This window comes from Oncorhynchus tshawytscha, linkage group LG16 (assembly GCF_018296145.1).
Source record: "Oncorhynchus tshawytscha isolate Ot180627B linkage group LG16, Otsh_v2.0, whole genome shotgun sequence".
Taxonomy (NCBI): domain Eukaryota; kingdom Metazoa; phylum Chordata; class Actinopteri; order Salmoniformes; family Salmonidae; genus Oncorhynchus; species Oncorhynchus tshawytscha.
Window position 1 is genome coordinate 11,280,247 of NC_056444.1, and position 12,498 is coordinate 11,292,744.

Here is a 12,498-nt window from a genome sequence, read left to right on the forward strand (position 1 = left end):
GCCCTCCCAAGCCCATTGAGTTGCAGCAATGAGACAATATCTACTGATTAAATTGGATTTAACTTTCACCTGGATTCACCTGGTCAGTCACTGTTATGGAAAGAGCAGGTGTTCTCAATGTTTTGTACACTCAGTGAATATAAGGATAATATCATTGGAAACACTCATTACAATCCTTACAGAAAAAACATGATTTCAGATGTGGAAAAAATGTGAAAACATTTGCAACACTTCACAGGTGATCACATGTATTCACATATGTAGTTTCATGTTAGCACATGTTGCTTTACATGTTGTCACATGTTATCACATTAACTTCACATAAGATCAAGATCATGTGTTTTTGGAACACTGTGTGTGTGTTTTTCTGTAAGGGAATCCTCCACAGTAGCTGGTTGGACTCGATTTCTTAACCAGAATCATGATGATTGATATGGCCTCTAATCTGTAGCTACATTAACACAACACACTTACTATTAACTCACCTCTACTTCTAAAAGTTAGACATGTTGACAGTTTCCAATTATGGTACTGGTAAACTGACTTTATATTAAGTTGCAGGCGTTCGTTATTGTTTTTCCTCACGCTAGTGACAGTTCTGTTCCATTTTCAGGGAAATGCTGCGCTTGGCTTGGTGTGCATCTTCAGGGAGGACTTTCAGCATGATATAACCTACAACAGACTGTAGAACTGTGGTAATAACGTAGTGTCCCTGAAGAACACTGTGTTCAAACAAGCTATGGATTGATACTTTGGAGTCATTCTTTGGCCTTGCTGAAACGTCAGGGACCTGAACATCTGTTCTAGTAATAGCCTCGTTCTAATTATATGCACACTCTTAGAACAAAAGGGTTCCAAAACCATTCATCGGCTCTCCCCATAGGAAAACCCTTTTGGGTTCCACGTAGAACCCTTTTGGGTTCCACATAGAACCCGTTGGAACTGAACTGAAATGAACTGACACCAAGTGATGTTATAGAGAACATTGCCAACATCTATTTTCTACTGTCTCTAGATAGTGATGTCATATGGGGCTTTAAAACAAAAGTTTAGGTGGTTTTATCATGGGAATCAGTATTCCTACTTTTATTGCTTTCTGACTTTCTATTCATAGCAGTAGACTAGAGTCTACTATCTCAAAGTGTGTCACGGAATCTCACATCTGTTTACTGCTGACAGGCCCTTCCATCCCATCCTTTATGTACAGGCCCTTCCATCTGTTATGTACTGGCCCTTCCATCCCATCCTTTATGTACTGGCCCTTCCATCTGTTATGTAGTGGCCCTTCCATCTGTTATGTACTGGCCCTTCCATCTGTTATGTACTGGCTCTTCCATCTGTTATGTACTGGCCCTTCCATCCCATCCTTTATGTACAGGCCCTGCCATCCCCAACTAGTTCTCACAGTCTCATGTCACTATTAGACGCTTATCCATGTTTCTTAGACATCAAATTAACAATACAATAACAGTACAATAAACCTGATTGGTTGGGGATGTTCTGCGCTGTGTTGAGTTGCAAGGGAGGCAGAATCCATCAAATTCACACTTTACTAATCTTGCACTACGGAAAGAGGAGTTTAATTAGATCTTGTCAAAATGATTACATAATTTGTGGGCTTTTGTTTGGCTCTGCAATATATGTTATTGCAATCCAAGTTTACCAAAGTGCGGGCTAGGTTGAATTCCAGCCTAGGATTTCAATTGAGCAAACAGATGTGAACTATGCCCATATGAACTTTCACTTCTGACAGCATTTGATGCACTGCATTATGTTGAGGATCCCTGTTAGCAGTGTTCAACAGTGAGCGGTTCATTGCGGTGCACTTCGTTGACCAGCAGCTATGACATCACAGCGCTAGCTAAGGGGGAAGCCAAGCCCAAACAAGAAGCACTCCTTCACACAGGGAAGGTTATCTGATTGTCCAACAGTCAACACCATTTCCTTTGTTTTTATATTTCCTCCAGGTCCAAGTGGCCTTTGAGTATGTTATGGTGGTGTGTGTACTGCACTGTACTGTATGGGCTTGAAGGGGGAGGGGTGGCTAGTCAACATGGCCTTAACAACAAGATACTAATAGAACTTTAGGAAAACTTCACGAGGCGCACGCTCACTTATCGCCCTCGCCACTGTATCCTCACTGCACCCCGACGCGAGCTCGGTGTATTTCCTGGTCTTGCACAAAAATGGCATCTCCCTGCCTCTGTCTCTGTTGGCAGGGAATACGTCTCCACTGTATAGAATATTCCGGGGAGGGTGCAGGCAGCCCTCAGAACGCAGAGTGAAGTGAAGGAGCGAGAGAGGGAGCAAAAACAAGTAGCCCTTCTGTGGAGGCAACACTAGGTGAAGTCAGAGATGAAAGGTGGATTAAAAATGTGCCTGGCTGCTATAAGAGAGTGTTGTGGCGAGAGTAAAGGGCTGCTATGTGAAGAGAGACTGGGACATCTGAGATAGTGTAGACTACAGTTGAACTGCCCTTGTAATGTGAGGTAAGTCAAAAGTGCGGGTTTAGTCTCCCGAGTGGCACAGCGGTCTAAGGCACTGCATGTCAGTGCTAGAGGCGTCACTACAGACCCTGATTCGATTCCAGGCTGTATCACAACCGGCCGTGATTGGGAGTCCCATCGGGCAGTGCACAATTGTCGTTAGGGTTTGGCCGGGGTAGGCCGTCATTGTAAATAAGAATTTGTTCTTAATTAAGTGGCTTACCTAATTAAATAAAGGTTAAATAAATACAAAAATACATTTACAAAAAGTGGACCTATACCAAAATGTACCTTGAGAAAAGCCACAGATAAAATGTGGTGTCGGTTAAATTGATATTAAGAAGTGAATTTTTGAAACACTCCAGAAACCTACTTTTTGTATGTGCATCTTACTTCGTAAACTTTACTAGTAAAAATGACTAGTAGAAATAGTAATAGAGATTCATTGGAGTGTAGTAGGAAGTGTGTGTACGAGCTCTGTTGGGTTGTCAGGACACCAGCAACAAGACTGTTTCACCTATCACCACATTCAAGAGCAAAAATGACAAAACGTCCAAAAGGTGACTCCTGTTTTTGTCATTAATAGCTCTGAGTGTCCTGCTATAAGAATCCTCTTCCCCAGGATGTGCAGCCCAATTCACAACAAAAACAATCCATCACACCATGGAACTATGAGCCACGTTTCACAGGGATGCAGGCAGCACGGACCAAGGAGAGGATGGGTCCTGACAACTTTCAGTTTCCACTAGCCACGTTATTGGTCAGAACTAATGTAAACAAAATGTCAAACCCAATAATAACGTTGTAGATGTGTCCCACAGTAGGCTGTGTGGAGGTGGGAGGCGAAAAGCATCTGTGCCAGAGCTTCAGTCATATCTTCTCCCTCTGGATTGGACCCCTTGTCCCGACTAATAACAGTGAAGAATAGTGAAATCTAGCAAAAAGATCTTGTTTCAAATCATCGATTTAGCGGCCTTGCCTTGAGTGGGCCCCTCGATTTGGCCCTCTACTGACTTGGCCTCGGATGTGTGCTTGGTCAGTCAGCGAGGGAGCTGCAGCCATGTTTACCAGGTGTACGTCCGTCCGTTTGTCTGTCCGTCTGTTTCCAATTGAATTGGAGAAGTAGAGGTTAAGATGAGGTCATCATTAAGAGACTTCCAGGAAGGAACAGGTCTTTATGTCTTATGTCCTCCTCTATCGCCATAACTACACAAAAACTCAATGTCTGTAAGCCCAACCAAAAACGCAATTAGCTCTCAGTACTGAAGCTTAACAATCCACAGAGGACCTCGGTCTTTGATATCCCCCCCAAAAATTACATGACTGCAATTGAATCCCAAAATGCACATAAACTGAAAGTATTTCCCTGTTTTCTTTTTAAGGAATTTCTATGGTAGTTTGCAGGTTTTTTACAAGATGTCTCAACCACAATTTGTTTACATTGTCGAAGCATTGACTTGTAGGAGTCTGGTTTGGTAGATTCCCATGTTGTTCAGAAAGACTTCAGGGGTGTTTTAGGCCTTGTTTTCCCAGAACAACCATCATCTGTACAATAACCCATTTTCAGCCATATGAAAACATTGTGCTCCGCAGCACAGACAGCCTCTAAAATGGCTCACTCTCAGCAGAAGGAAACCACTGTTGTTTTTCTGCTGGGGGATTGTTTTTAGACTGTCGAGACCACAGGTGTTTCTGAATTGCTCATTGTTGTTTTGGAAAAAATTAACTGTTACAAGCTGTCTAGAATGAACACGAGAAATAGAAACTCAAAGAAAACTATTTGAGGGTCCTTTTGTTCTTCCTCGTGTCCTTCCTACCTTCCTAACAGCTTGCTCTCTCTCCTTTTCATGTGCTGTCTGTTTGTATGGACACGCTGGAGGCCTCACTCTCGTCGTTTTATTGGCCACCTCCTTTGAGTTATGACCTAATGCCCAGATGATTTCCACCATTCCTGTGACCATGACATCATAGAGTGATAAAGAGAGAAAGACTAAGGGAAGTAGCAGTAAATCTGCACTAAATTCACTACGTACAGCAATCGGTGTTGGGCTAACCCAGGTATGTAGCATGATCTAGGCAAGGGAGTTGTATCCGTCTTGACAGACAAATGTTATAATTAGGACTTCTGAGGCTTTGTTGATCCACCAGATCTACCAGATCACTGTCCCGGGGTACAGTGTATACAGGGATACTGTACTGCATTACCCCTGGACAGTGGTCTGGTACTGGTATTCCCTGTATATACTGTACCCGTGGACAGTGATCTGGTAGTCCCTGTATATACTGTACCCCTGGACAGTGATCTGGTACTGGTAGTCCCTGTATATACTGTACCCCTGGACAGTGATCTGGTAGTCCCTGTATATACTGTACCCCTGGACAGTGATCTGGTAGTCCCTGTATATACTGTACCCCTGGACAGTGATCTGGTACTGGTACTCCCTGTATATACTGTACCCCTGGACAGTGATCTGGTAGTCCCTGTATATACTGTACCCCTGGACAGTGATCTGGTACTGGTAGTCCCTGTATATACTGTACCCGTGGACAGTGATCTGGTAGTTCCTGTATATACTGTACCCCTGGACAGTGATCTGGTACTGGTACTCCCTGTATATACTGTACCCCTGGACAGTGATCTGGTAGTCCCTGTATATACTGTACCCCTGGACAGTGATCTGGTACTGGTAGTCCCTGTATATACTGTATCCCTGGACAGTGATCTGGTAGTCCCTGTATATACTGTACCCCTGGACAGTGATCTGGTACTGGTAGTCCCTGTATATACTGTACCCCTGGACAGTGATCTGGTATTCTCTGTACATACTGTCTCCCTGGACTGTGATCTCAAATCAGATCAAATGGATTTATAAAGCCCTTCTTACATCAGCTGATATCTCAAAGTGCTGTACAGAAACCCACTCAAGTGACGCATCCCTCCTAGGGAACAGCAAGCAATGCAGGTGTAGAAGCACGGTCACTCTGAAAAATTCCCTAGAAAGGCCAGAACCTGGGAAGAAACCTAGAGAGGAAACAGGCTATGAGGGGTGGCCAGTCCTCTTCTGGCTGTGCCGGGTGGAGATTAAAACAGAACATGGCCAAGATGTTCAAATGTTCATAAATGACCAGCATGGTCAAATAATAATAATCACAGTAGTTGTCGAGGGTGCAACAGGTCAGCACCTCAGGAGTAAATGTCAGTTGGCTTTTCATAGCCGATCATTCAGAGTATCTCTACCATTCCTGTTTTCTCTAGAGAGTTGAAAACAGCAGGTCTGGGACAGGTAGCACGTCCGGTGAACAGGTCAGGGTTCCATTGCCGCAGGCAGAACAGTTTAAACTGGAGCAGCAGCACGGCCAGGTGGACTGGGGACAGCAAGGAGTCATCAGGCCAGGTAGTCCTGAAGCATGGTCCTAGGGCTCAGGTCCTCTGAGAGAGAGAAAGAAAGAAAGAAAGAACGAAAGAGAGCGAAAGAGAGAGAGAAAGAGAGAATTAGAGAAAGCATACTTAAAATCACACAGGACACCAGATACGACAGGAGAAATACTCCAGATATAACAGACTGACCCTAGCCCCACGACACATAAACTACTGCAGCATAAATACTGGAGGCTGAAACAGGAGGGGTAGGGAGACACTGTGGCCCCATCCAACAATAACCCCGGACAGGGCCAAACAGGCAGGATATAACCCCACCCACTTTGCAAAAACACAGCCCCCACACCACTAGAGGGATATCTTCAACCACCAACTTACCATCCTGAGACAAGGCCGAGTATAGCCCACAAAGATCTCCACCACGGCACAACCCATCTGGTACTGGTAGTCCCTGTATATACTGTACCCCTGGACAGTGATCTGGTACTGGTATTCCCTGTATATACTGTCTCCCTGGACAGTAATCTGGTACTCCCTTTATATACTGTACCCCTGGACAGTGATCTGGTACTGATAGTCCCTGTATATACTGTATCCCTGGACAGTGATCTGGTACTGGTAGTCCCTGTATATACTGTACCTCTGGACAGTGATCTGGTACTAGTATTCCCTGTATTTATTGTACACCTGGACAGTGATCTGGTACTAGTATTCCCTGTATTTATTGTACCCCTGGACAGTGATCTGGTACTGGTAGTCCCTGTATTTATTGTACCCCTGGACAGTGATCTGGTACTGGTAGTCCCTGTATTTATTGTACCCCTGGACAGTGATCTGGTACTAGTATTCCCTGTATTTATTGTACCCCTGGACAGTGATCTGGTACTAGTATTCCCTGTATTTATTGTACCCCTGGACAGGGATCTGGTACTAGTATTCCCTGTATTTATTGTACCCCTGGACAGTGATCTGGTACTAGTATTCCCTGTATTTATTGTACCCCTGGACAGGGATCTGGTACTAGTATTCCCTGTATTTACTGTACCCCTGGACAGTGATCTGGTACTAGTATTCCCTGTATTTATTGTACCCCTGGACAGTGATCTGGTACTAGTATTCCCTGTATTTATTGTACCCCTGGACAGGGATCTGGTACTAGTATTCCCTGTATTTACTGTACCCCTGGACAGTGATCTGGTACTAGTATTCCCTGTATTTACTGTACCCCTGGACAGGGATCTGGTACTAGTATTCCCTGTATTTACTGTACCCCTGGACAGTGATCTGGTACTAGTATTCCCTGTATTTACTGTACCCCTGGACAGTGATCTGGTACTAGTATTCCCTGTATTTATTGTACCCCTGGACAGGGATCTGGTACTAGTATTCCCTGTATTTACTGTACCCCTGGACAGTGATCTGGTACTAGTATTCCCTGTATTTACTGTACCCCTGGACAGGGATCTGGTACTAGTATTCCCTGTATTTACTGTACCCCTGGACAGTGATCTGGTACTAGTATTCCCTGTATTTACTGTACCCCTGGACAGGGATCTGGTACTAGTATTCCCTGTATTTACTGTACCCCTGGACAGTGATCTGGTACTAGTATTCCCTGTATTTACTGTACCCCTGGACAGGGATCTGGTACTAGCATTCCCTGTATTTACTGTACCCCTGGACAGGGATCTGGTACTAGTATTCCCTGTATTTACTGTACCCCTGGACAGCCCTGGATGTTATTACACCACTGCGTTATTATGTGCCACCACATTATTGCGCTCCCTGCACCCTGCACCCATTAGCAGGGAGCTGCTAAACAGCTGTTGTAGTCACAACTATGCTCCACAAAACCTCTCTCTCTCCCTTCCCTTCTCTCACACTTCTCCTCTCTTTCCCTCTTTCTCTTTCTCACTTTGTCCCTTCTCTTTGACACTCTCTCTCTCTCTCACTTTGTCCCTTCTCTTTGACACTCTCTCTCTCTTTCTCACTTTGTCCCTTCTCTTTGACACTCTCTCTCTCTCTCTCTCTCTCTCACACTTTGTCCCCTCTCTCTCTCACTTTGTCCCCTCTCTCTCTCACTTTGTCCCCTCTCTCTCTCTCACTTTGTCCCCTCTCTCTCTCTCTCTCTCTCTCTCAATTTGTCCCCTCTCTCTCTCTCTCTCTCTCTCTCTCTCTCAATTTGTCCTCTCTCTCTCTCTCTCTCTCTCTCTCTCTCTCTCTCTCTCCTCTTCACTTTGGCCCCACTCTGACACTCTCTTTCTCTCATGTAATATGTATACTGTAGCTGCTAACTAAAGATAATGCAAAATAACACCTGTTGGTTTTTGAGGCCTTTGAATAACAAGGGATAGGTTAGTCTGTCACTGAAAATAACTAACTACTGTCATCCTGCATTCTGCCCATAGGCTTTTTCATTGTGGAGATAGAGGGACTAAAATTCTACTTATCTTTTCAGAGACAAACATTTTTAGCCAAATGTAGAGTTTATTTTTACCAGAGCATTGTAAGTAACTTTTTAAAATGATTTTATATTGTAAATCCAAAGTTGGCCTACTTCCATCAGCCCAGTTTTTACACTTAACAGTACGCGCTTTCACTGTTACGCTCTGAGACATTCTTCTGCATGGGGTCATTTACCACTTTAATGGACAAATACATTATTCTGTCAGGCCTGAATCAATTTACTGAACCTACTATAAGCATCCAGAAATATAAACACACAAATCTAAAGCAACGCGAGGCGCCACCACTCTACACCACTCCTGTGACAGATGGACTTTTTCAGACGTCGAAAACCTGGACTCTTTACATCAGCTGAGTCAGAAAACCTCCATGCACCTTAGTTAGAAAACAGCTCATCAAACACGCATGACATTTTCCCATGTGCCCCGGCATAAATCTGGGTCCATAATATTGTATTAATGAGAGAATAAATTCACATGGATGTATGATCTTGGTTTGGCAGCACTTCATCATTGGAGTACGTTGTGGTTGTAGCCTTCCCTCATAGACAATGTCCAGGCTGTATTATAACCATAACATTTTGGGGTGGCGGAGAGTGAAGGAGGAGGGGGGTGGGGGGGTGCCATGATGTAAGCGAGAAACTGACGTAAACAAACGCCCCCTCCTCTTTATTGGCTTAGCCATGGGAACAATATAATGGGGATTCATTAAAGGAACCTTGCATAGTTCGCTGTCTTGCAGCCAATAGCAACACATACAGTACATTAATCGTAGTATACTTTGCCAATCGCCATAGCACAGGTGATGTATCCATCAGAGAGAAACGTATACTGAACAAAAATATTAATTATTTTAATTAGCTATAGTTCATATAAGGAAATCAGTCAATTTAAATAAATTCATTAGTTCCTAATCTATGGATTTCACATGACTGGACAGGCCCACCCACTTGGGAGCCAGGCCCAGCCAATCAGAATGAGTTTTCCACCATTACAGACATAAATACTCCTTAGTTTCACCAGCTGTTCGGGTGGCTGGTCTCAGACAATCCCACAAGTGAAGAAACCGGATGTGGAGGTCCTGGGCCGGCATGGTTACACCTGGTCTGCGGTTTGGAGGCCAGTTAGATGTACTGCCAAATGTTCTAAAAGAATGTTGGAGGCGGCTAATGGTAGAGAAATTAACATTTAATTATCTGGCAACAAGTCTGGTGGACACTCCTGCAGTCAGCAAATCAACTGTATTGTGTGACAAAACTGCACATTTTACAGTGGCCTTTTATTGTTCAAAAGGTGCACGTGTGTAATGATCATGCTGTTTAATCAGCTTCTTGATATGCCACACCTGTCAGGTGGATGAATTATTTTGGCAAAGGAGAAATGCTCACTAACAGGGATGTAAACAAATGTGTACACAAAATTTGAGAGAAATAAGATTTTTGTGCATATGGAACATTTCTGAGATCTTTTATTTCAGCTCATGAGACATGGGACCAACACTTTACATATTGCGTTTATATTTTTGTTCATTATTCTTGCTGGTAGCCGGCATCAAAACAGCTGAGCCAGAGAGGTTCATTTTGAGAATAGTGACTAGAATGTTAACTAATCCCTCATAGAAATAGCTCAACTCAATTACAAAGCGGTTAATATGTAACTACAGTACGTGTTAATGCAGGGTCCTTACTACAGTTATTACTGTGTAGTTACATAAGTATAAGGGCAACTTAAAGTAAGGTGTTACCGATAAATATATTGTTGATAAAGTTGAATGAATTTAACTTAAGTACAGAAATGACTTCCTCAGCATGTAGTACTGTAACTATTGCAGTTAAATTCATTTTTTAAACAGGACGTTTTCATCATCAGCCATCTCAGTCGAGAACATGTCTTCTCATCCGTGGAGGGCCTATAGCCAGGCAATTAATGAGCTGACGACAGAGCTAATTAGCACTGACTCATTGATCTGTCGTTAGAGTAACTATCCTCAGATCAGATGGGAGGATAGGGGTGCGGGGGCAGTGAGTTGGGAGTTCGCACTTAGCTGTAAGACAGCTGCAAATCCCAACTCTCTCACCCGGAGGGGGCCTTTCGCATACATGGAAATGTCCCTGGAAACAAAAAGCCCATCAGCCCAAAGACTTTCAAGAAAATAAAAAGGTAGTTTGATTTGCCCCGCGTCATTAAATCAATGTACAGCAGAGTTGCATGTCATAAACACACTCGGTCTGAAGTATGTTCAAACAAGAGGGAGGAGAAGGGAAGAGAGGAGAGCGAGAAGGAATCGTCTGCTAATTGCATGAGTCGTGTGAGTCACAGAGGATGACAGCTTACTGTGAGGCGGAGTGTGTTCCAAGAGGCTGTCGAGGTGCATGGCCGCCCCCGTGTGAGTGTGTGTTTGTGCGGTTCACCTTCACTAACATTTGGTTTAGACCTGTGTTACTGTCATAATGAGGGTCAGTGTGCATGTGAAACCACTGGATTCAAGATTCAATTCTTCATGTATGTAATCTGTGAATCATTTGAAAAGATGAAGTGTGTTTGCACCCCGGTGTGTCCATAGAAAGTGTATCCAGTCCAAAAATAGATAGCATGCACTTTTTTCAGTGTATGCTAATGTTGCTCAGGTCTTCAACGCTCATTGCTGAATAATAGGGAGGCTCTGCAGGATAACAGAAAGTGCTTCAGGAAGGCATGCCATTTGGGCAGTCACCATCTTGAATCCATCTCAAGAGTTTTGAATAATGGTCCACTCTGTTGAATGAAGATTTAGACGTCTATGTTTTGTCTTTTTTGCAGGTTCAACATGGGAGAAGTCGGTGCGACAGCTGGGCTTGGAAAGGTAAGAGACCAATGCTTTTACATTTAATCAAACTAGTCTACTAGTGTATATAGCACAGTTTAATTTGTATACAGTGCATTCGGAAAGTATTCAGATCCCTTGACCCTAACCCTTTATCCTAACTCCTAACCCTAACCCTTTATCCTAACTCCTAACCCTAACCCTTTATCCTAACTCCTAACCCTAACCCTTTATCCTAACTCCTAACCCTAACCCTTTATCCTAACTCCTAACCCTAACCCTTTATCCTAACTCCTAACCCTAACCCTTTATCCTAACTCCTAACCCTAACCCTTTATCCTAACTCCTAACCTTAACCCTTTATCCTAACTCCTAACCCTAACCCTTTATCCTAACTCCTAACCCTAACCCTTTATCCTAACCCTAACCCTTTATCCTAACTCCTAACCTTAACCCTTTATCCTAACTCCTAACCCTAACCCTTTATCCTAACTCCTAACCTTAACCCTGCGCCTAGCCTAGCTAACGTTAGCTATCATTAGCCACAACAAATTAGAATTTGTAATATATCATACATTTTGCTAATTTGCAATACACTGTATATATATTCACGGCGCAGGGGTCTAAGGCACTGCATCTCAGTGTTTACAGACACCCTGGTTCAATTTCATGATTGGGAGTCCCATAGGGCGGCGGACAATTGGCCCAGTGTCGTCCGGGTTTGGCCGGTGTTGGCCGTCAATGTAAATAAGAATTTGTTCTTAACTGACTTGTCTAGTTTAATATATATATTTTTTGTTTTTGTGTGGGTAAGGGGTGAGTATCCTCCCACCCCTTACATAGGACAAGAAAGTTGACGTATTCTAATGTACATCACAACTATGCATTCTAAGGCATAGTGTCACAGTAATGAAGATGTTCAATTGAGCTCAACTGAATGATTACGTTTAAGTTTACATGCAAATACACAAGTTCAAAAACAGTGGCTGAACACAAACAGTCCAGGTTCCATTCTCATCACTCTGGTGGGGCTTAATCGCAGCACACAGACGAGTGTGTTTTCCCAAGTGAGTCATCCATAGGCCCTGCTGCTCAGCAATGGTTCTGTCAGGACCGTGACTTTAGCTATGTTTCCATTCACTTTTTTTCCAGAGATTTTTTTGTTGACATTTAGAAAGTGTGCATTGAAAATAGATGCAACAATTGCCTGCTATGGTGGGTTTTCAGTGGATCGATAAAAACAACTGGACGTAATGACGTCACACAAACATGTGACATTTATCTGTTTCACATCTCAGGTAGCCCGCAAAAGCCACTGTCTTGATACACTATATATACAAAAGTATGTGGACACCTCTTAAAATT

General features: G+C 43.4%; 1 protein-coding gene across 1 annotated transcript in view; it reads left to right on the plus strand.

Annotated features, from left to right (window-relative positions):
* LOC112215315 (piezo-type mechanosensitive ion channel component 2) overlaps positions 1-12,498 on the plus strand; it is a 93,882-nt gene that overhangs the window by 53,142 nt on the left and 28,242 nt on the right. The window contains exon 4 of the mRNA XM_024374243.2: positions 11,130-11,172. Within this exon, the coding sequence (XP_024230011.2) occupies positions 11,130-11,172 (43 nt within the window). The remainder of the gene's footprint in view (positions 1-11,129; positions 11,173-12,498) is intronic.